A 24,338-nucleotide genomic window follows, 5' to 3' on the forward strand; every position below is an offset into this window, starting at 1 on the left:
ATCTAGAAGGAGAGGCTGGGCAGGACAGAGTAAGGCAGAAAGTAAGACCTAGGAGGAGGTGAGATGAAGGTCTGACACAGGGCTTGGGGGAGGGGGGCAGAGGTGGACACGGATTCCCTTACAGCAAACGGGACTGGCCCCCATCCTGCCACAGCACAGAGCCAGGCTCCCCACAAGAAGGTGACAGGCAAGGACATCACCAGGCCAAGAGGAGATTCAACCACCACCACAGCCCGAATGACAAGTACCGTTTATTAGCTACATGAATGGGCCCAGCCATGGGTTGAGCGCCGTCCCATGGACTGGCAGAGATGAGCACAGTCACAGCCCCTTCTCCACCCGGGAGTCGTGTCCAGTCATACACTCCGGCAGAAAGTCTCTGTATGGAATACAGGGCACAAGTTCCCTTCCCTTCGTTGGGCAGGGCGTCTCTCCGAATCACAGATGGTCCCCTCTCGGAGCGGCCAACAGAGCAGCTGGAACGTTGTCAAATTAACTAAGCAACCACAGGAGTTCCCAGGAGCCCGGGCTGGGGGTCTCTGGTCCCAGCAAAGGTGTCTGAGAGGCAGGCCTTGGCTCCAGGCCTCCATGGGGCACATGGCCTCGGATCAAACTGGACTGGGGCCGACACAGCTTCATCACCATTTAGGAGACTGTCCTTTGAACTTGGCAACATGGAAATCTACATCAGGCCTTGTATATAACCTTGAATGAACCTACCGATCTCCAGAATAATTTCAGCAAAGACAAAAAACAAAAAAACAAACCAGAGGGACTCTGGCCCCAGAATCCCTCCCCACGGGAAAGATGAAGGGCACAGAGCTTTTAGCCAAGTTTCCCAATATCATTGGTGTTTAGCAAAAAGACTGGTCACGGCCACAAGACCAGCGCAGAAAGAAGCAAAGGCAGTAGAGTTCACGTGACTACTTTATATTAAAGTTTATTACATTTGGAAAATCTACTGTACAGGGAAAAACCCATTGGATTAAGCAGAGTTTTGCCAAAAGCAAAAGACTATCAACTCTTTGGAACATTCCTGATTCCAGCCCAGAGTCGGGCCACAGGAGCCAATCAAAGCGAACCTGGTCCCTCGTGGGGCAGCTCAGTGGCAGGTAGGGCCAAGACCCCTCTCATCACCTTCCAGGAGAAAGTGTCCCCCAGAGATGGCATCAAAGGAAGGGCTTGGTCCACTCTCCTCGATCCCCAAGCCTGAGGCTCCAGGATTCAAATCTCACACAGGCTCCCCAGCATCGCAGCCGCTTGGGCCCTGGCCCCGGCCCCGAGTTCATGGACACAGGCACGACTGCTCAAAGAGGTGACCACCCGCGGCAGCCAGGATGGGACAGCCCACCAACAGGGCCGCCCAACAGACATTCCATACCCTGTTGCACACGTGAGGGACAAACTCAACAGACAACACACGAACTAAGCCTACATGTTGGCTTCTGGATTTGGTTCTCCTAGTCCCCAAAAAAAAAAAAAAAAAGTCTTAACTCTGATGCTGTCTCCTGACCATAGATTAGGGAAGCAGGATGGGGGATAACCAAATCAACTTACTTAACTTACCTCCGAAGTAACAAAGTCTACTGGGCTATAAACAAAGAAACTAGAGGAGACATGTGCAAAACAAATTGACACCTAAATTAGACCTCTCCACAAAACAAAGTGAATTCCGACAGAGCCCTGACCTCCTGTCCCCACCACTCAGCGGGACACACCCCCAGCCAGGCCCGCTGGTCTCTACCAGTAAGTGCTACAGACGTGTCAGCCCTCAGCCACAGCATCTTCCAGCCATCCGGGTCCCGAGCAGCGGGGTCCCCTTCTCTCCAGAGTTAGGCCTGGGGACGGGCTGCTCCGGTTTGGAGAAACTGAGTCAGCGTGGTGGGCTGCCAGGTGCCGGCTGTGATGGAAAGGTCGGTCATATGCGAGAAAGCCCTTGTGCCCAAGTCTCCAGGCAGAAGTCAGAGAAGCGGAGATGAGCCCTCTCCCCGGCACGCCCAGGACTCCGCGGGGAGGGGGCCGCCGGCGCGGCTGGGTGCGCCAGGAAGGTGGCGCGGTGGAGGAGGGCAGGGTCTGCAGTTCTTCACAGAAAAGGCAAGTGGGGGCCTAGCGAGTGGCAGGGGGAGGGGAGGGGCACCCCCCCCCCATCAGGCGTAGAACTCCTCCTGTTTGCTGGGCTTCTGGTAGGCCCCGCCATTGGCTTGCTTCGGCTCCTCCAAGGAGTAGCTACCCTCGTCCTTCTTCTTCATCCGGTACAGCATGAAACCCACCAGGCACACAGCAAAGATGAGTCCCACGAGGCCTCCGGCAATGACCCCTGGGGCGGGTGGGGAGGACAGAGGCCAGTTGAGCTCGGCTGCTCCTTGGGCTGAGTGGCGGCCCCGCCAGAGCTAAAGACAGCCCCCCGCCCCCCATCCTACCCACCAGAGAGAAAACTCACCTCCCAGCACTTCCTTCCTGTCCAGGAAGCCCTGCGAGGCCCCCGTGGCCCCGGGATCCCCTGGGGGCACATTCCGCTGGCCAGGTTCCACAGTGGCCCCGGCTGAGTTCTCCGCCGACACGTCAAAGGTGAAGTCCTAGGGGAGGGCAGGTATGGGATCAGGTTTGGGCGACCACAACGAAGGCTGCGTCCAGGTCCGCTCCCAGCTTCCCTGGTCACCTCTGCCATCAGCTCAGACACACCCCGACCCAGGCCCCTCTCACCACATCACACTGGACCCTGCTGGACTGTGGCAAAGGTATCCCATCAAGTGATATAAAGCCCACGTTTTTATGTGAAAATAAATAGGCTCATTTTAGTGCAAACGATGCTATAAGACAAAAAATAAGACCTGGTGGAACTTTCCCACTCGCCGCAGAGGCGTGCGTTTTAGGAAGCCCTCTCTTCGGGGACCCTGAAGGGCTCTCTTGCGCTGGTCTCGTACTTAGTCTGTCCCGCCCTGGGCTCAGCCCTGGGGGTGGGAGAGGATGGGACCTCGGGACACTGCCTTCACTGAGATGATTACGATGTGCTCACAGGGTGTAGGGGGTTGGGTGTGCCGCGTGTCCAGGCCAGTGCCCCCCACCCAGTGCACTGTGCCCCACCAGGCACTAAGGGCCACCCTACCCACTGGCCACCCGGCGTCCCTGGAAATGCAGAGGATGACAGCGGGCCGACACCCACCTGCTCGCCAGAGCCCTCTCCTTCTGGGAGCTGGGTGGGGGCTTCACCCTCAGCAGCCTTCTCGGTGGTAGCAGAAGCCCCATCCTCCACGCTGGGAGCCTGAGGCTCGAGCTGACCGTGACCTGTGGGAGCTGAGGTCTCGTGGTGGTCAGGCTGCACGTCCCTGTGGGGATGGGAGGTGGCAGGCCCCTGGGCCGTGGTAGCTCTGGCTGTCGATGCCCGGTGGGTGGTTGGGTGCAGCGTGGTCCCACGGGGTGGGTGGGTGGCCTCCTTCTCTTGGGCAGTGAGGCCAGGTTCCAGCTCTCCTAGGAGCACCAGCCCCCCCTCCTCAGGCTGCTCTCCAGTCGGCAGGATGGAGGTGGAGGTGACCGTGGTATCCGGGTGGCTGGGCTCTGGAGCCGTGGGCGTGGTCGTCAGGAGCCCCTTGTCCTTCCAGGTGGAGGGGGTCTGCTGTGACACGGTGATATCTGGCAGAGCGCCTGCAGGGCCAGAAGCACAGCGTGTGGGGTGAGGGAGGCCCCTGAACACCAAGGCCAGCCAAGCTCAGGCCATGAGGAAGGCCTGGCTGGGGACCCGAGGCTTTGACTTCCAGGCCAGCACAGCAAACCCTTCCTCCCGTGAGAAGCTGTGTTTCCTGGGGCAGAGCTAGCTAAGGCGAAACTCAACTTTGGAAAATGAACCAGCAAAGCTGCCCTTTTCTGCTGCACGTGCCTGGGGACAGCCCGGTCTCTGGAGCCATCTGGGAAGGGATCTTTCCTGCGACCGCTGAAGCCCGCTCCCTGGGGGGTGGGGGCATCCTTAGGGGCCGAACGCCACATCCCCATACACACACCTCTCTGGCCCCCTCCCTGATCCACCTGCCCTCTCCCCAGCCTCCCAAGTACAGAGGCCTGTGTCTTACGTCCTAGCTCCCGGGCCCCTGCCTAGGCCACTTTTCCCAGGGATGACTGTAGCCCTCTTCTGAGGTCTAGTTCAAGAGCACCTCCTCAGAGAGCCTCCCTGACCACCTCTAGGCTCAAGGATTTCATTCCCCCAGGGAAAGGGGAAATAGGGAAGATAAAGGCACATTTATACCCCACTAGGCTCTGTGCAGCCTAATAGCTCCCAACAGCCTTATGAAGTCAAGGTGTTATTCCTATTGTACAGATGAGGAAATAGAGGCTTGGAGAAATCAAATCACCTTCCAAAGATTGCCCAGAGAGTTAAAAAGGAGAACACGAGCCCAAGTCTGTCTGCAGCAGGCAGCCCCCAGGACCTCATGGAATCCACACCCTTCCCACCTCAACCCACACATGTTTTCTCCTTGCAGCACGGTCCCCATTCTCTTCCCTAGCATCACCCTTCTGGCCCAGCTGGGGGGGCTGTCTGACCGCCACCCCCAGCCCACTCACCTGCGCCCGAGCCAGAGAAGCTGTCGGAGTCATCTCCAGAGCCATCCTGATCCTCGGGGGGCACGTTTACAGCCACAGTTTGCTGGAAAATGAACAGAAAAGGATGTGAGTGGAGGTTTGGCTTGGGCCCTGCTATTGTGGGGTCCCCATCCTAGGTAGCTGGGTAAGTCATGCACCCCCCTGCTCCCCAAATACACACACCACTATACACAGCACAGGAAGGAAGCCCTCGTGTGTGGCTCTGGAACCCTCGGTTCCCCGCCAACACACACACCCCCCCTAGAAGCTCAGTCTGCTCAGGGCGCCCCAGACCTCTCAGAGGAGCAGACAGACAACACCATTGGTAGGAACGGAGACTGTGGCCCCCCTGGGACCAAAGCCCACCCTACACTGAGAATCAGGTCCCGGAGGTCACTGACCAGGGAGCTTCAGGGTCCCAGAGTGGGGCTTTCAAGGGCCCCCCCGGAACAACATCACAACCACCTGGCTCCAGGGAGGCCGCCTCCAGGCATGCTGAGCGCCAGGGTGCGGACACCCAGGGCCCCATGGCAGGGAGGGGCAGGGATGAGCCCAGGGTGAGTTGTCTGTGCTGAGACAGGCCTGGCCACAGTGCTCCTTCCCACATTCAGCCTGTTTTCTCATCCACTGGAAAAACTGGGTCCAGACCCACTTGGGGAAGGAAGGACAGGACATCCATCAGCCTGGGGATAGATGAGGCTGATCCAGAAGGGACCCTGCACTAAGGAGGCAAAGGGTCTGTGAGCCTGGGATGGGCCCCGTGTGCGAAGAGCCACCCCAGGAATGCCGCCTGCCTGGCCGAGCCTAAGAGGTTGCAGGTGCCGGACGGCAAACACATACCCAGGCCCTGAAGCAGGGGCTGTGCCAGCAGGGCCAGGGAGTGGGACCAGGCGGAGGCAGGACACACCACACACAGCAGAGCTGGCCTGCGCGGGGAACCACCCCCACCCCTAACACTGGCTCCAGGACAGCAGATGGGGAAGGGAGGACCCAGCAGCCAGGTGGCAGGAAGAGTAGCCCTAAGTATCCTGCTCAGCAACAAGACTTTGACCCAAATGACCCTGTGCTGCAGTCCCAGCGTCGAGGGCCAGAACAAAGAACGAATGAAGAAGCAGGACAGCATAGCTCAGAGCACATGGGCTCTGCAAGCCCCCCTGACCTCTGCCACTTACTAGCTGAATGGCCCTGAGGACATCATTAAACCTCCTACGACCTCAGTCTTCCCATCTGTAAAATGGGGACGGCAGTAATAGCTACCTCCCAGGACTGTTGCAGAAGTTTAAAGAGGTTATGCATGAAAAGAACCTAATAGAGCCTGGTTCGCAGTAAGGGTCCCACCACCAGTGGTGGCTGCTCTAAGTTGGGGAAGTAAGAGCCACTCAGCCTGAGGAAGAGGATTCTGGGGCCTGTCTAGGAGGAGGCGGGGTGGAGGTTGGTAGGGTTTCAGGAGAAGAGGGGGCAGAAGGGAGCCAGTTTACGGGCAGCTCTGTGCAGGCTTGTCAGAGGGCAGGCCCTGCCCAAGGCTGGGCTCCAGGGAATGGGCCTCCTCAGCCCAAGAGGCCTTGCCAGGTCCTGGCCACGGGCCACGGGGCCTCCCTCTTGAGCGCAGCAGGGCAGGGAGGGACAGACAAGACCTTTGGCCTCCTGAGGCAGAGCTGGATCAGGTGGGGGCTCCCTCCAAGGGCCCAGGTCAGAGGGAAGCTTCAGAAACGTGTAGAAACCGTGAGGCTAGAAATACCACTGAGCTTCCTTTGAAAGTACAAAACCCACACTACACCTCCTCCCCTCTCCACCGGCCCCCCGCCCCCCAAGAGAAAAGTTTTGGCCGCAGCAGGGCCTGTATGAGCTGCCACGGCCCGTCCGCAATGCACAGTCACAGTCCCTGGCCTCCACCTGCGCCTCAGGCCACGTCCTGTCTGTACTGTCCCCAGGTGGCCCTTCAAACACCTGTCCTGCCTCCACGGAGCTTCGGTGGAAGCTGACCCTCGCCTCCCCAAAGCTTACCCCCTCCAGTAACAAAGAACACTGTCCCCCAGGCAGGCGCAGAGTGGGTACCCACACCCTAACATACCCCTGCCCCAGGCCCACAGCAGATGCTCCCAACAGGGCAGCTTGAGGGGGACAAGCATTCAGGGGACACGCCCCACCCACACTCATCAAGACCCCCCTTCACTTCGCCCAACACCCTCACAGCTCTGGAGGAGACCCTAGGCAGCAGTGCTCCAATTCCCGGCCTTGGACAGAAAGCTGGACCTGGATCAGGGGGCCAGGCCCCGTTTCACAGACGGGGGCACTGAGTTCTGCAGAGAACACAATGCACCAGGACCCCGTCCACCTCGGAGGCATCGCCCAAGATGCAGGCAAAACCGGGGAGGCCCAGCCTCTCACCTACACAGAGAGGCCCCAATAGGTTAGCAGTTTCCCAAGAGAAGGGCTTTTCTCAGGACTAGGTAAGACTTTGAATCTGCCCAGTCCCTGAAAACAATTTGTTCCCTCATCTTATCGCAATCTTGTTTATACAACAAGCTCTTAAGCAAACACTTTCTCCCCTGAAACCAGCTCCCAGGCCTCAGGGCAGCCTCTCCCCTTTGGGGCTGGGTCTCCACCAAGGGGATAGGCTGTAGTGATCTCCCAGACCTCCAGCTTGAACCTCCAGTGACAGCCTCAGCCCTCCAGGGAGGAAGTTAGCAGAAACTGCTGAGGTTGAACTTGGCTCACCAGGTGCCAGCTGACTCTGGAGTTTGGGGTGAGACTTCCGGTTTCACCAGCAGGCCTGCTGTGCTAAGAGCCTGTGGTCAGCTGCCTCCAAGGCCCCATACGGGGCTCTCCTCGGCACAGCCTCTGACACTGTTCTGAGACCACACTGGCCACAACTCAGGGATGCCAGGGGTGGGCTGGCCCAGTTTGGAACCCACTTCAAACAGCCTGGGAAGACAAAGGCAAGCCAGCTGTACCTTTAATGGGGCCCTTTAACCTCTGTAAGGCCCAGGAAAATCAGTTTTTTGTACAACAAATCAAAAGCCATGTGAGGGGGTCCAGATGTTCACACCTTTGGTCTGCTCAGGGCAAAGGCCAGGTTGGTCCTTCCCACACACAGCGCAGATCCTGGAAGCCCAGGGCCTGAAAGGCCAAAGCCAAATTGTCCCACATTGTTTTCAGGGACTGGGCAGATTCAAAGTCTTACCTAGTTCTGAGAGAAGCCCTTCTCCTGGGAAACTGCTAACCTGTTGGGGCCTCTCTGTATAGGTGAGAGCCTGGGCCTCCCCGGCTTTGCCGGCATCTTTCGCTCAGGTCGGGGGGCAGACACGTGGAGGCTGGGGGACAAGGAACACGAGAGGAACGGCCAGCCCATCTCATCTCAGCCACACTGGTCTCCAGGCCACACCTGGGGCGGTGTGAGGAGGACACCCCGAGAGAGGACCTGGGCTCAGGGGTCTGGCGGAGCAGGAAAGGGAGTGTGAGAGGAGGGAGGCCTTCTCTGACACTGGAAGCATTTTCCATCCCTTTCCTACCATTATCCTTTGATTTGAGGCAGGCAGGGCTGAGATCAGCATCTCCCAGAGATAAGGGTGAGGGTCTTGCCAGTGATCACCGGGCAGTGAAGTATCTGCAGACGTGCAGGCAGTGTTTGCTCCCTTCACCTGCCATTCCTCTCCCTCCCCTGCCCCGAAGGACCACCTTCCCTGATGGTCCAGCTGTTTTACGGGAAACTTGCCTAAATCTCCTCAATGCACCACAGGCCCCAGGAGCCATGGGATGAGCATGTCATCCGCACCAAGTAAGAGTTCCTGGGCTTCCCTGGTGGTTAAGAATACGCCTGCCAATGCAGGGGACATGGGTTCGAGCCCCGGACTGGGAAGATCCCATATGCCGTGGAGCAACTAAGCCCGTGCACAACTACTGAGTCTGTGCTCTAGAGCCCGCAAACCACAACTACTGAAGCCTGTGCGCCTAGAGCCCGTGCTCTACAACGAGAAGCCACCCACGCACCACAACGAAGGGTGGCCCCCACTCAGCGCAACTCGAGAAAGGCCCACGCACAGCAACGAAGACCCAATGAAGCCCTAAATAAATAAATAAAATAAAATTTTTAAAAAGGCAAACCATTAAAAAAAAAAAAAAAAGAGTTCCTGACCCCTGCCAGCACGGGAGACCAAGATGCCAGCCCAGCTTCAGAGGTGGAGACAGGATGGCATGGACAAGCAGGGTCAGGGCTACCAGGGGCTAAGGGTCTCCATCATCAGGTTGTCAGCCATCCGCAAGAGCATGTCGGTAGTCTGTGGGCAGAGGGCTGGCAGAGAAAGCTTCAAGAAGGCAGCCTCAAGCCCACTCCTGCCATCTCTCACCCCACACTGGCCATAGGAGGGCCACCTCCATCTGAGCAGACCTCTGCCCAGGCTGGCCCAGGGGCCCTGGGGCTGTGTTGCAGCATCCCTCCAAGACACCTTGGGCATGAGCATGAAAGTTCCTTGGGAGGGTCACAAGTCAGGATACCAAGTGGGCATCTCAGAGATGTTCAGGTGAAGGGCTTCTAACTCCGGGCTGACTGAAGAGGTTGCCTGTCTGACCCCTGACCCCAGCACCCCATCAACCCGCAGCCATCAGATCCAAAGACCTCTGGTTTCCAACCCACACCCTGAATCACTGGTGTGTTACCCGCTGCTTGATCTAAGTGATGGATAAACACAAATCCTTTAAAAAACATTACTGAAGGGACTTCCCTAGTGGCGAAGTGGTTAACAGTCCGCGCTTCCAATGCAGGGGGCCCGGGATCGATCTCTGGTCAGGGAACTAGATCCCACATGCATGTCGCAACTAACAGTTCACATGCCACAACTAAGGAGACCACCTGACACGACTAAGACCTGGCACGACCAAATAAATAAATTAAAAAAAAAAAAAGCATTACTGAGGTCACATGCCTAAGTACAATATCACGCAAGGTCCTTCGACAGTAAAGAGGGTAAGAAACGGTCTTCAAAGCTCAGGGGCCGTCATCTAAGGGTTTCGGGGAGAAGAGAGGGTAAGAAACGGTCTCGTCTTGGCCTTGGTGAGCTCCCAGGTATAGCTCCCACTCCAGGACGCTTCTGGAAGGGGGAGCTGCACAGGATGGGGTACAGAGGGTCACCCCACTGGGGACGCTAGGGCCGGCAGATGAAGCTTCCAGCCAGACCCCGGAGAGGTTAGGACAACGCTCAGCCCTGAGTCACAACTTCGGTGACACTGGGGCCTCACTGGTGTGGCAGCCTCCGCAGCAAAGTGGGAAAGGGAGGTTTAGGTATCTGTTGGTTGTAAGGCTTGGGTGTGGCGACAGAAACCCTGGCTGCCGTGGTGGGAGCTCAGTCACTGAATCCACAAGGATAAAGAGCTGCCCCTTGTCACAATGCCCAGGTCACAGCCTTTCCCTGTGAAAGGAGCCAGCCTTGGCGCCCGTGCTGGGGCTGAAGGCAGAGGGTGGAGGGTAGGGGCCCAATTTGTTCCATGAGCCCAGGCTGAGGAGTATAAAGGCAGGCGGGCCACACAATCACACCAGGATAAACACCCCTCGTTCCCATCCCACCAAAATCCCACCCAACAGCAGGCATCCTCGGGAGGCTTAAATGAGATTCATGGTTTTTAAAAATCTTTTTTACCCCCCTCAGTTTCCTGGTCAGATCTACGGATCTAAGGGAAAAGAGCTGATTCCCCCAACCCCACACAACTCTCGGGGGCTGAGGTGTCTGGGCTACAGAACCTCAGCCTTTGTCCCTGACCTGTGTATCAAGATGCCAAACTGGCCAAGGTGACATTCACACCATCACCTGCCTCCAGGCCAGGGGCTCTCTTCTTTGGGGTCCCTAAGCATCACCAGGAGACTGTTGGAGATGAAGTCTTCCAAGCTCCATCCCTGAGGCTGATTCAGTGGGTTTGGGGCAAAGGCCTTGGACTCTGCATGTTGCAAACTCCATATCCTGTAGGTGGTCTGCAGACTGCACGTGGGGAACGACAGTCTGGACAGAAGGCCTCATCCAGAGTGGCCTGGGGGCTGGGGGAGGCAAGACTCCCCCCGCCAGCCCCACTCAGGTCCAGTGCTCAAAGAAGAGGTACCAGGTAGCCCCGAAAACAAGTCCTAGGGCCAAAGTGATCCGAGAAAGTTCTAGAACATTCTCTCTACATTTCTGATACATCCATTCTCTATAGTCAGTACACTGTGGTGCCTGCCCGGTCTGAGGAAGAGGCCTCGCCGCAGAGCTGGGAGAACCCCTCAATTCCCAGTAGTGCTAGAAACAGGAAACAAAGAAAAGCAACACTCGACTGTCCTGAAGCTGAGCTGAGCTTCCATCCTGCCTGCCCGGGGCCGAGCAGGACCTCCTCGATTCTCCGGGCAACTCTCACCCCCTCAGCTGGCCTGATGCAGTGACCAGGCTGAAACCAACGGGAGCCGCGCAGAGCCGCTGATGCCCTCTCTGGGGTGGGGGTGGGGTGGGGGGCACCACCAACGAGGCCAAGGAGCTGAGAGGGGATGGGGAGCTGCAGAGCCTCGGGGCCATCGGCCCGGGGTACCTGCCCGCCTAGGGGTGGCGGGGGAAGAGAATGTTACAAATACCCAGCCCCCTCCCACGGCCCACCAAACGCCCTGGTGCCCGGCAGCAGCGTGGGGGTTGCGACTCTTGCTTTCCCTCCTCGGGGGGATCACTTGCACTCCCTCCCTCAGCCCTTGCTAACACGGCCTAAGCACGGACCTGAGGGGCCAAGCGGGCCAAAGCATCTTGGATCAAGGGTCTCCGGGAAGGGACCAGAGCTAAGGATGCCGGGGGAAGACAGCCCTGACCGGGGGGGGCCACCCCAGGCGGAGGTTCTGCTCTACTGTTCCCTTGCTGGGGGACCTGGGCAGCTCTCTGCCTCTCACTGGACCTGGTTCCCGCCTGGACAACACAAGGGGCTGGCTGAAGAGCCCTAAACCCTCTCAGGGTTCTGACAGGCTAGGCTGGGCCCTGTGGCCCCAATTCCTTACCAGTGAGGCCAGAGTGGCGTGGGGGTGATAAACTGGCCACAGACGGCCATGGCGGGGTAGGTGGGAGGGCAGGACCGCAGCCCAGGGCCCAGGAAGACGCTGGGCTCCCCCTAGCCCGGGAGGTCACGGTGGTGGCAGAGAAATCACTTCCTCTCTGAACGCCGCTTTCCTCACTTGGGAGCTGCCAGGGAGGCCACTGCGGAGGCCCGGATCTCCCGGCTTTGGCCTCAAGACCCTGAAATCTTCCCCCCACCCCCTCTACTTCCAGGAGGGAGGGGCCCCACCGGTGCCTCGGGGCAGCATCAGCATTTCCTGGCCTGACAGGCATGATGATTTATCAGCTCACCAAGAACTAAGTCAGGCTGGGACCTGCAGAGGGGTGATGGGTACAGCTCAAGGCGGGAGGGGCCCAGGAACAGACAGGCAGGGAAGAGGGGGCTTCTTCTGCCCTCACCTTGAGAACGTGCATCGGTGAGGGCACCCGCAGGGCCCCCTGAGGAGGAAGGCCTTTCAGGGGACCTCCTGGGCATGCACCCTTCCCCCCGTACACACACACAACCCCACCTCAGCTGTTCCCACCCTGCCCCTAGGAGACAGACTTCACTGCTCTGGGGGATTCCAGGACAGGGCCAGGGTGCAGGGCGCCATCCACACTTGCTTAAAGACCCTTTGCAGTAGCATTTCCCAGGGCACTGCACGTCAGGGCTTTCACAAGGGAAACCCAAGGTCAAGGTCATGGAGCCCTTCTCCCTTGGAGCACCCCAGGGGTCAGGTTTGTGTTGGAGGAGGAGGGATCCTGGCAGCCAGCTCCAGCCCCGATGCCCAAGCCAGGCCAGAGCTGCCACCAGCACCCCCGTACCCACCCCTCCGGAGAGCTGGCGCCTGCCTCACTGCCCGCGTGCCGAGGCTCGTCTTAGAACAGGCCCAGCTGAGGGCTGGGTGTGAGGCCAGGAGCTGGAAGACCAGTTCCTCTGCTTTTCCCCACCTGCCAGAACCTGGGCCGGGCAGGGTAGGATTCCACTGGGCGTTGAGCAAGGCCTCCTGGCCCGGCCCAGCCAGCCTCTGTGCCCAGCACTGTCCTGGGAGCCAGACAAGCGCTGGCCAGGGTAGAGTGACCAGACCTGGTACTGGAAAACCTGGGCTCTATTTCCAACTTACTGGATGACCTTGAAGAGACCTTGCCTCAGGCTGCCCTTCTGCACGACAGGGGCTTGGCCAAGAGGTCGCAAGGGGGGTCCGAGTCCCGAGTCTGTGGATGGCGACTCAAGGCCCACCCTGGAGGGACAGCCAACCACCAACATGGCACTCAGCAGGGGGAGGACCCTCAGTGGCAAGTGGGGGGAGGGGTACTTGATCACAGTGACTCAGGGTCACCGCTCTCCGCTTCCCAAGGGCATGATGGCCTAGGCAGGATGCTGGAGATGTCCCACATCAAAGTGCCTCTGGAGATGGCAACTGTCAACCCACGGGGACAGAACGAGCAGCCAAAGCCCCCAGAGCCTCTCCCCCACCCCAGCCCTGGCTGTCCCGACGAGACAGCTAAGGCCAGAAGCTCAGGCAGGGTCCCCGAGTCGGACCCCATGAGGGCCCCCGGAGCTGCTCTCTAGCTGATTAATCCCCAAACTCCGCCTGGCTTGGGGGCCTGACACGTCTGGCATATGGGCTTCTAGAGACATCCTCCCCCTGCTCTGGCTAAATAAAGTGTCTTCAAGTTTCAAGGAGGCAGAAACTTGCAGCTTTTGACACACCTGCAGCTGCTGGTCAGGGCGCCAGCTGTGTGTATGTGGAGGGAGGGGGAGAACTTTATCCTCCAAATCTCCCCAGCGGTGTCCGTGCAGTTACAGAGTATCCCTTTTAAGATGAAAATGCCGCTGGGAGGGCTGAGGGGTGCTAGTCACTCACACTAGAGCAGAAACTAGCTCTATGGGGGACGGGTAGTTTTGGAACTGGGGCACTGGGGATGGGTAGGGGCTTTGGAAGACGGGAAAGGATTGCTAAAAGGAGGCTGAAAGATGCCAAGAGCAAATTTTTTAACCTGTGTCACAATGTGGCTGCCAGCCAACCCCATACCCAGGAAAGAACGACGAAATTCCCTTTGCTCCTGCTTAAGCCACCAGGTGTACATGGCTTCTCCTCCCACGTCCAGAAGAATAATGGGCTAGTCTGGGAACCTGCCTCTGGGATAAAGTACGATTCAGACCAAGTAGGCACTGAGGCTGCTGGAGCCCAGGCAAAGACAAAGAAAGGTCAGAGTGTCCTTGAAGGGGTCCAGTGGCAGAGCAGAGCTGGTACTTTCCGGCTTGAGTGATGGAAGGCAGAATTTCCTGTGAAGGCCAGATCTGAATAGGCTGGATTCCCAGATTACTGGTGGGACCCCCGCCAATAAGAAGCAAAGCAGCCTGGGCCCCTTCACTGTCAGGCTGCCCTCCTCCAGTGGCTTCCTGATGGCTAGAAGGTTCACACAGCTTCAAATGCCCGGCACTGAGTCCCCAGGCCCTGGCAGCCCCTGCACACAGTAGTGCTAAGGCAGTTAAAAGGAGGACCGTGGATGCAGCCCCAGTCTTATGAACTCAGAGAAACCCCAGAAAGGGGAAGAAGCCCTAACACCTGCCCAGGACTCAGGACAGTCATGGGGCGAAAGGAAAAACCCAAGGACCTGACCTGGGCTGGGGGGGGGGGGGGGGTGGTCACTTGAACAATAGAAATCTCGGAATTAGGTCTTGGGGGGAAAATAGTAATCACGGCTAATACGTCTTGAGTACTACGTGCCCGGTACTAGTCTAGGCACTTTACCTGAATGAATTCATTTACACCTCATGATAACCTTAGATTCTAGTGCAAACCCATCTTACAGATGAGAAAATTGAGGCAAAGGGGACGAGTCATCTGTCCCAGGGCACATAGCCACTGAAGTGCTTAGAGAGGGGGTCTGGGGCCAGGCAGTCTTGCTCCAGCAGGTATGCAGTTAGCCACCCCATCACAGGGAGGACTGCGGGCTCTCTGACCCTCAGGGAGAAAACAGCCATCATTTCCACTGTAGGCGGCACAAGAGAAAGTGCAGAAGGAAGGAGGACCCAGGGGTGGGGCCCTCCCCCTCCCCCTCCCCCTCCCCTCCCCCTCCCCCTCCCCTCCCCCACTCCCTCCACCCTGCAGCCTAGCCCCGCTCCCACTCCAGGGCACCCCTCAGTCTGCAGTTCTGGGCACAGACCATGGGTCCCCCACAGCCAGGGGGCCCTGCTCAGCTGGCCTGAGACCACCCCCCGCAAGGTGCCCCGGCATCTAGCTTCACCGGGCCTCTTGGCACTGCTTACCAGCCTAGCCCACACCTCGGGGCAGGAGCCGGCCCCTGGCAAAGGCTCAGGCAGAGGCGAGCAAAGCCCGGCCTGACAGGGAAGGCTCATATTTCTGAGAAGGGGCCAAAGCCGTGTTTGTAGGTCCTGCTACATCAGCACCCTGGGGTAAGACCAGCTGGCCATTCACACTGAGTGACGACTACACAGGTCAGGTCAGACTGTGCCCCTCCCCCCAGCCACAGCCACAGGGGGCTCTCCCCAGGGGACTCCCTAAGCAGCGTCAGCCCCAAAGCTCTCCCAGACTTGCTCCTCTGAGCCCAGACAAGGAAGAGGCTCCCAATCACACCATACAGGTTATTTCACAGGATCTTTTCAAAAGCCCTCCGAAGCAGGACGTAAAAAATCCCATTAAACGTGTAAAGAAACTGAAGCTTCAAGGCAGGTGCTGAAACCTGCCCAGGATGCTCCGGGGAGGAAGCGGTGGAGCCTGGTAATGATGTGGGCTGGCCAGACTCCACGCCCTGTGCTCTCCCGGCCTCCACACAGCACCTCTCTCTGCGCCAGCCCCAGGTGGGACTAACCAAGGCAGACCGACCTGCCAGTTCTGGGTCCCACCTCGCCTGCCCAGGCCCAAGGTTTCAGGACCCCAGACGGGGCCCCAAATCCACTCCACAGGCAGGCAGACTCAGACATCCAGGCTCGGGCTGCTGCCACTACCCTGGGAGGAGAGCTGGACCAGGGCATCCACTGGACACCCAGCCCCTAGATGAGGCTCTGGAAGGACGATCTTGTCCCACAGAGGGGTGGAAGGGAGAGGGGGTTAGGCTGGGGGCCTTCTGCTATTCACACAGCTCACAGAACCCAGGTGGCCTCAGCCACTCCTTCAGAGTCACCATGGAGACCTCAGGGCCGACTTCCTGGCCTGAGCCCTCCCCGGACTTTACAACAAGCAGGCATGCCCCAGGGAAACTCTGCACCTATGCTCACCCTCCGACCCCTGTCCCCTGCTCCCCAGTGCCTGTGGGGGGCAGGGAGGAGAGGCAGGGGCAGCACCCGAGGATCTCAGCTCAGCGCCAGCGGGCCCATTCTCCCAGCCCGGCAGGCCCTGGCCAGCCTGGAGGTCGTGCTGCCCAGGCCCTCCCCCCACGGCATCCTGGAGGAGTGTGGGCACCAGGGACAGCAGTATGGCCCCCGGCGGTTTTCTCCGGGAGAAGCTGGAGTGACCTCAGCCTCTACTATAGTCTCAGAGGTTCCTGAAACACCCTGCAAGCCCAAACCTGACCACATGTCCATCCGGGACACTCCCCAGGGATGGGACTCCAGGCCCCGGACAGTGTTGTGGGCAGCAGGGGTGTTGAGGAGCTCCTGGAAAGAAGAGCCCCTGCCACAGGACTGACACAGTCAAGTCCCCAAACAGGTCAGACGCGGCCAGGGCATGAGCCGTGACATGGGAACAGCAGTGCAAGTCCTCAGGTCCTCCTGAGGCCTCCCGGGGCCCAGCACGTGCTAGGAGCTGGGGTGGACAAGCCACCTCGGCCCTCCAGAAGTTCCCCTCCACCTCCCCACGCCCCACCCACCCTGGGCCAGGCCCCAGAACCCCGTCACCTAAGCCTGCTGGGGGCAGAAGGCACCCAACGAGGGCCAGCATGGCCACAGGAAGCGTCAGGCAGCCCAAGCGGGAAAGGTTGTGAATTCAACGCCCCGTGGTGGGACAAGTCCCTGCACTGCTCCGGAGACGAAGGGAGCCCAAGAGGGGTCCCAGAGCGGGACTGGTAGTCTCCGCCACTCCCGCTGCCCCCATCGGGGGCCCTGCCCTAACACAGAAAATGCCCTGCCTTACGGCCTGAGTTCCTGAGGGAGGGGCTCTGGGATGAACCCTTTCTCAGGCTGGATGGCCTTTGGTTGTCACTGCCCCCCTGGCCTGTCTGCGCAGACCGACCCTGCTGTCTGGTCCCAGCAATGGCCACCCTCTCTTACACGCGGCCCCGGACCAGGCGTGGACCCTTCCCCACCTGCTCAGGGCTGTGCGCACGGCAGGCAGCCAGGCTCTGGGCTTTAGATCTGGTCAAGCCAGGTAGGCTTCCCAACCCCCATGCTTGCGGCAGAACTCTCCTGAGGCAGCAGGAGCAGAGGCAGGCCCCACCCAGACGCCACCAGCCCTGTGACACAGCCGCGAGACGTCACCAACATCCAAAGGTGTGACCTCGCCTCTGCCTCTCAGCCGCACTCCCATTTCACACGTGGACTCACTGAGCCCAAGAGAAGCCCGTGCCCAGAGTCACTCAGCGGTAAAAAGGGTCGGGCTGGCAGCCAGGCCCCCGAGCCCTAGTCTTGCCTCACACACAGTGGGCTCAGGGACAAGCTGGTTGGATGAGTCTCAGGGGAGGATCTGTGGGCCTGGCACCATGATTCAGCCGACGAGTGGAGCGATAAGCACGCCTGCCTGCCCCACTGCCACAACCTGCCCGCCGCGGCTTCCGTTCCTGCGGATGAGCGGACCTGGGGCGGGTGGCCAGGAGGCCTGGGCGTGTGCAGAGAACATCACCCGGCCCTCAGCCCCAGCCTGACCTTGCCCAGGGGCCTCCCTACACCTCTGGTTCCCATACTGACCCTAAGTCCACCTCTTCCAACAGCAGCCTGCCGTGACTCCCATCCCACTGACGAGCCCTCAGGCAGGCAGTGCCCCCTCGAGTCCCCGGAGGAATAATGTTGGAGGGTTCTGAGCCCCCGCTAGGTCCCCCCAGTGCCACCTTCACCCTCCCCAGGACAAGGTCTCTTTGCAACCACATGGCTGTTGGAGCTGAAGCAGGTAAGGGGGGCCCCTTGAGTGCACAGGGGAACTGAGACGCAGAGGGGCGCGGACCTGCCCAAGTCACACCACGGAGGATTAAACTGAGACTAGGTGGGACACGGGTCCTGGCCACCCTCGTCTGTAGGAATAACTTCCGCAGACTCTTCTAAAGCCCGGGATAGAGGAAGAGCTGCAGTTAAAAAGGGAGGGAGGGAGGAAGACAGCTTCCTGGTTTCTGAGGAGGAAGTGGCAGACAGGTGGTGACCAGGTTTCCCAAAATGTCAGACTGCAGCCTAACGTGCGGGGAAGCCCAGTGGGGAAATCGACGGGCCAAGCAAAGCCCAGTCACAGCTGCAACCACTGCAGCGTGCGCACGCACACACGGCCTCTCGTGGGGTTGCAACCCTCACGTGAGTCACTGGGCAGAGGAGTTTCTTCCCAGGGCTGAAGGCCAGAGGAAGAGCAGCCTCTCATATAATTAGGCAGCACCACAGAGCCATAAACGCAGGAGAGAGGCCCTCAAACCTTCCCCCTCCTGATCCGACGGCCCCGAGCCCCACGACCGCCCAGTGCCTCCACAGCCTTGAGGCCCTGCCAGAACCCCTGGCTCCCCAAACCCACAACGGCGTGACAGGCAGCAGGACCATTTCCAGAAAAAGCTTAGACCACTCTGGCCCGTGCCACCCCTCCTCTGCACCGCTCCCCCGCAGGGTACCAAGCCCCAGGGAGCTGACCAGGTGCCCCTGCCTTGGACCTGGAAATGCAGGGGACTTTCTAGTGCTGACTCCCCCACCCAATGTCAGCATCCCAAGGACAGGCAGAGGTGGTAACACCACACAGATAAAGCTAGCCCTTCTGGGGGGCAGTGGAGGGGGCTCCCCACATCCACCTGGAGCTGGAAGTTGCGTAGTTGCTGAAGTGACCCCGAGCGCAGGGTCGTGCCTCCGTGGGTGAGGGGATGCCCACACGCCTGCCCTCTCTCCGCACCGCCAGGGCACTCATGGCCGTTCAGAGGGACGTTCCAGGATACACACCCAACCTCTGCCGGAACAGCTGAGAGGGAAATGACACCGCACTGAATCTGTTCCAGGGTGCAGGATCCTGGCGCCAAAAGCCCTCTTTCCACAGACTCCGTTAATCCCCTTCCCTCTCTCTAGACACACTTACGCAGGCCCTCAAGGGGCGGCTTTCAACCCAAGACTCCAAAATTCGTTGTTGAAAAGAAGGAGGAAATCAGGAGATTGTTTGTTCTGTAGAAATCCCAGGGTTCCAGCACTTAATGACAATTCCTCATGGGTCTGCTCTTGAAGCGGCAGCGGCGGGACCTGGCATTGAAGGGGCCGGGAGGTGAGCCCAGCACAGGGGCCACGAGTCCTGGGTTCTGGTCGCCCCACTGGGGCCACGGTGCCCGGCTTCGAGGCTTAAAAAAAGATCTACTAATTCCACAAATGTCTCCCCAGTGTCCATGATGAAAGTCAGTGCAGGCTGGTTGTTGCCCTGGGGACAAGCACAAGGGCAAACCTTGCTGGTTTCAGCCAGTCTCCTATGCTGGGTTTGTGGGGGAGACTTGCCAGTCCTTCAATTTCTTCACGCCACACACATATGCACACACGTACGTACAAATCCTGGTTCTCCCACGTCGGCCCCTTGTAGGGGCTCACCTCTGCAGGCCTCATCCACAAAATGGGTACAATGACATACATGGTAAAGGTTTGGGGTAAATATGAAATAGGGATGCAGGAAAAGCATCGAGCACCCAACAGCAGGCACTCGGTGAAAGGTGATCCTAATTCTATGAACAGCTAACTTTCCTCTGGCGTTTTCATTACCAAACACTTTCACACCTTCATTATGAAATGAATACGCAAATGAAAGAATCAGGACGAGGAGAACAGGTATGATGTTCTCTTTACACAGGACATCAAGACTTGGCTGTGAAGTGACTCGCCTGAGACTACGTGGTACATTAGTGGCGGAGCAGAGACCCAGTACCGGGGGCTCTACCTCACCCAAAGCTGTTTCTGGACAGCCAAACAGTATGGGTGCACTGCCACCCGAATAAAACACAGTGTGAAAAATAGAGACAGGGCCCAAGCTAAGAAAGAGGGCCCTTCGCAGCGGTTGAGAATCCGCCTGCCAATGCAGGGGACACAGGTTCGAGCCCGGGTCCGGGAAGATCCCACATGCCGTGAAGCAACTAAGCCCGTGTGCCACAACTACTGAGCCTGCTCTCTAAAGCCCACGAGCCACAACTACTGAGCCCACATGCCACAACTACTGAAGCCTGCGTGCCTAGAGCCCGTGTTCCGCAACAAGAGAAGCCACTGCAATGAGAAGCCCACACACCGCAATGAAGAGTAGCTACCACTCGCCACAACTAGAGAAAGCCCACGCGCAGCACCAAAGACCCAACGCAGCCAAAAATAAAGAAATTAAATTAATTTAAAAAAAAAAAAGGAATGAGGGCCCTTGCCAACCAGGATTTAGACAGAGTTAGCCTTTCTGGGTCCAGGCTACCCATGACTGACAAGTCATTTACACCTTCAGCCAGGGGGAAGAACTTGGAACACGGGGTCATCGTCAGGTGCTTACTCCAAAGGTCACTGACATCTGTTCCCCTAGGGAGCCCATAAGCACCTCCCTTGACAGCCTCTGTTATTCTAGGTACTATCAGGACACCACAGAGGTCATTGCTCACAGGTGAGACCCTTACTCAGTGCTGAAAACTCTTGTCTTAGAAATAATTCTAACAAATCTGACTAGCTTCTTAGTACTGCTGGAGAAAAGTGCCAGTTAGAACTGAACTGAAAAGCCGCTTGCTATACTCAGGCCCACAAATGTCACTTTTGGCTGCTATCAGACAGGGATGGAAGAGGAAAAAACGCAAACCAGAATCCCAAGTGCACCAACAGAAGGGCACCAGGCCAGGGGCAAAGTGCTCTTCAGAGTTCAATAAACCCGGGAGACAAACGCCATAACCTAACATGGTGACAGCTATGAGGACCCTGGCATCCAGAGATTTAACTATGCTTAGTAGTCTTTCGTTAATAAAGGAAGGGAAATAAATATTTCAGAGTCCCGCCCAAAGTAAGAATATTTTTGAGGGTAATAAGGATTCTTAGCTTTCTGAAAAAACCTGGATACCAAGGATATCTCATTCTCAAGAGACTTCAGAATCCAAAATTCTGCGGCAATAAAAAAGATTCCTCTATAAACTACTCCAAAATTCAAGCTTTTCATTAATTCTTTCCAGGCTCCTCTCCCTCCCTTTCTTATTTCTCTCCCCACGAATCTGGGTTAATGAGGTTTTATTGGAACCCACTATGAGCCACAGGTAGAGACTTAAACCAGCCCCACCCTCCCTGTGGAGCTCAAGCCAGGAGTGACATCACCTCCAGAAGGCTCCGAGCCCAGGCAGAGGAAGTTAATGCCTCCCCCAGCCCCACCCACTCCGCCAGGCCGTCGGGAAATGTCTCTACTAGCCCCCATAATTAAGGGAAAAAGGGATTTTCTGCCTTTCAAGAAAGAGAAGAGAGAAAGAGAGGAAACAGCAAATAACTTTCCAGAACAAGCAATTTTTCTTGCATGGCAGAAACAAAAGACCATGGGAATCTCACACACACACAACCACGCGGAAACCTTTTTAGACAAACCTGTTCTCGTCTCTTGGGAGTGGTTTTGAGCAACCTCCTGCCCTAGCAGCCTTCCCTTGTCCAAAGTCAGGCGCCCAGGATCATACCCTACCTCACTGATCCCCAGGGGATTCTGACCTGCTTCCCACTGGGGCCAAAGTGAACCCTGGGAGAAGCCAGATTTCTGCAACCAGTGGACACCTCCTATTTCAGCAAATCCCACTGCCTTATTTCTTTTAGTAAGAGAGTAGAAGAGGGCTCTGGGAAGGTACTTTGTGCCCCCACTTTGAACCAAATGTGGACAGCCACTATAAAAGGGAGAGGACAGGGCTGGGAAAGAGAAAACAAACTAAACTTAATAAACAAACAATCAAACAAACAAAAACCTAAGTTCTGAGCCAGTGTCTGACCCCAAAGCTTAGTGCTTTCAGGCTTAGCTCAAACACCCCCTCCAGGAAGCCCTCCTACCACCACAGCTCTAATGAGCCTCCCTCCCTTCCTCGTTTCCCCCTTGAAACTCAACTGCCCTGCCTTTCCATAATGTATCACATTTTCTAGGGTAGAAAAAAAAATGCAGCATCTGCTTCTTCCCAGCACACAGAAAAAGTCTGGGAAACGTGGCCCACAGAGAATTTCTAATCCCATCTGCCTCCCCGTGTTAAAAGGTGCTCTGGGATCCCCACTCAGGAATGCCAGCCTCACCTAAGGCAAGCAAAGGAACCACCACCAGCACTCCTGATTCTGGCTGGAAATAGGCGGAGTGCTGCTAAGGCCCCATCTTGTGCCTGGAGAGAGTGGGGCAGCCAGGAAAGGCCAGGTGGGCCAGGAAGGTAAGCCAAACACCTTCACCCTCTTTTCCAGAGTATTAACTGTTGGTTCAAGGTGCAGTCTGAATGCCACAGAAGCCATACTCTTCAAGAGTGAAGGGGAAGCCAGATGCCAACTTCTTGGACCTAAAAGCCAGGCGTGCTGTGGAGACTCAGCTCAGAAATCCTGTCCTTCCCCATGGCTCCCCCAGATAGGGCACCCCACATGAACACTCCGACTCATCAGCAATTCAAGTGGCATTAGGGACCCCTTCCTGGATTCCAAAATGTTTCCAAGCATTAACAGTCACCTGGGAAGCAAGGAGGGCACTTCACAGATCAGCCTGAAAAGCACCTCACCTGAGCCAGACCCTGCAAAACACCGCAAGGCTCTCAATAATTGGGAGCTACTATTATTATGGAGGGACCCGCTTTCAGAGGGTTGGCGTTGCTCAGGGACTTGTCCAGATAATACATTATAAGTGGAGGACCGGAGTACCCACGCCCGGCAGCCGCTCCTTCCCCTCCCACGTGCCTCCTTTTGCCAGAGCTAGGGAAGTCGAGCTGTCCAGATGTGCTGGCCAGAGACTGCCACTTCCGGCACGGGAAGAGCCCCTCGGTCCGCACCTCCCTTCTTCATCCCGGGGGATGGCCGACCCGGCCCGCGGGGAGGACCCCGGGACTCCAGCAATGGATGTGGGGACTGGGGGGGGGGGATGGACATGACCACCCGGCGGCCAGGGCTGACACCTGGCGGCAGCCCAGGTCCCAGCCCATATTAGGGACGGCGCTGCGGGGCGGTTCCCAGGAAAGGGTTACAGGGGCCGAGAACAAAGCGCCCCCTTTGGGGAAGGCGGGCCAGCGGACTGCGGCTGAGGCGGGAGATCACTTTCTGGGGACCCTCGGGATGCTCTTTGTCGGCCAGGTCCCTCTTCAGAGGGGACTCACCCCTCGCCAAAGGTGGATGCTGGAGTCCTACCCAAAGGCCTCCCCCCCAGCCTCGGGCTCCACATTTGTCCCCCTTTTCCTCCAGCTTCACTGGGCGGGCCAAGGGACCCGCCTTCCCTCGGCGCGGCTCCAGCACAAAGCCAGGCCGGGGGAGGGGAAGAGCCATTCGCGGGTCCACTCTCAGGGAAGCTGCCCGCGCGCCGCGGCGGTGCCCAGCGCCGGCTCGCGTCCCTCTCCGGGCAGCACAACTTCAGCAGCCCAGAAGTTGGGTTCTTGGGGGTCTCTAGTATTCCGGGGCCAACTTCCCGGAACCTCCTTCTACCAGCTCGGCCCGGCTCGTCTCGGGCAGCCAACGGACAGCCGAGGACCCCGCCTCCGCCCGCCCGCCCGCCCCAGTCCCCCTCGCAGCCCTGGCTGGGGCTCCTTAGCGAACACGCCCGCCTGCTCCAGCGCCGACACCGCTGCGCCCAAACTTGCCTCCGCCCGAGGGGCCAGGAGCCGAGGCTCGGCGAGTCTGGTTTGAATTAGGGTCCGCGGACGGGGCGTAGTTGCCGCGATCACCGCATCCTCCCGGGTCACAGGCGGGGGAGCCGGCGCCGCGGCGCCCGGGGTGACCGGGTGGGAGCCGGCGACCCCAGGCGCCGCCGCAGGCTGGCGGGCTCCTTCGCCTGTGGAACCGTTTTACCTAATTGAGTGCGGAGCCCCGGCGCAGGTTCTGCTCCGCTGGGCGCCGCGGGCCCCGGGTCTCCGCCCCGAGCGGCGGAACCCGTGCGGCGCCCCCCGACGGCGGAGGTAATTGGGGCGGGAGCCTTGATTTCGGGGCTCCGGGTACCGGGGCCCGCCGGGCTAGCGCGGGAAGAAGGGAAGTCCCCGCTTCCCCTCCCCCTCCACGTGCAGCCGCCGACATCGGCGGCTCTGCCAACCCCGGCTTCCCGCCGCCTCCCAGCCCGGCCCCGGGCCACACTCACCGGGAGGGCCGGCTGCAGGCGCAGCGCCAGCGCGCAGAGCCAGAGCCAGAGCGCCGGGCGCCTCATGCTGCCCGGACCGGCGGCTGGAGCGCGGCGAGCTGCGCAGGTCAGGGCTGCGCTGCGCTGCCCAGACTGCACGGGGCTCCGGGTCGGCTCCGCGGGTTGCGCTGCGCGCAGCTCCTTCGAGCGATGTCCAGCGCGCGGCTGGCTGTCCTAGGCGAGGGCTGCGGGGTCCGCCGGCTGCAGTCCGCTTTCTACGGCTGGATTCCTCCCCACTCAGCTCGGCTCCCGCCTGCACCTCTCCCGCCGAGCTCCGCCTTATAATAAAGCCGCA

The 24,338-nt window shown here is 58.7% G+C and overlaps 1 protein-coding gene across 1 annotated transcript; it reads right to left on the reverse strand.

Moving 5' to 3' along the window:
- Positions 1 to 248: 248 nt before the first annotated feature.
- Positions 249 to 24,338, reverse strand: SDC1 (syndecan 1). The gene is made up of 5 exons (XM_082852143.1): positions 24,005 to 24,338; positions 4,555 to 4,636; positions 3,164 to 3,642; positions 2,441 to 2,576; positions 249 to 2,317 (listed from the first exon to the last, which is right to left on the reverse strand). Exons 1-5 carry the CDS (start codon positions 24,068 to 24,070, stop codon positions 2,148 to 2,150), a joined length of 933 nt encoding a protein of 310 aa, XP_082708269.1. The 5' UTR covers positions 24,071 to 24,338; the 3' UTR covers positions 249 to 2,147.

Source organism: Leucopleurus acutus, assembly GCF_964270905.1.
Source record: "Leucopleurus acutus genome assembly, chromosome: 12".
Taxonomy (NCBI): Eukaryota; Metazoa; Chordata; class Mammalia; order Artiodactyla; family Delphinidae; genus Leucopleurus; species Leucopleurus acutus.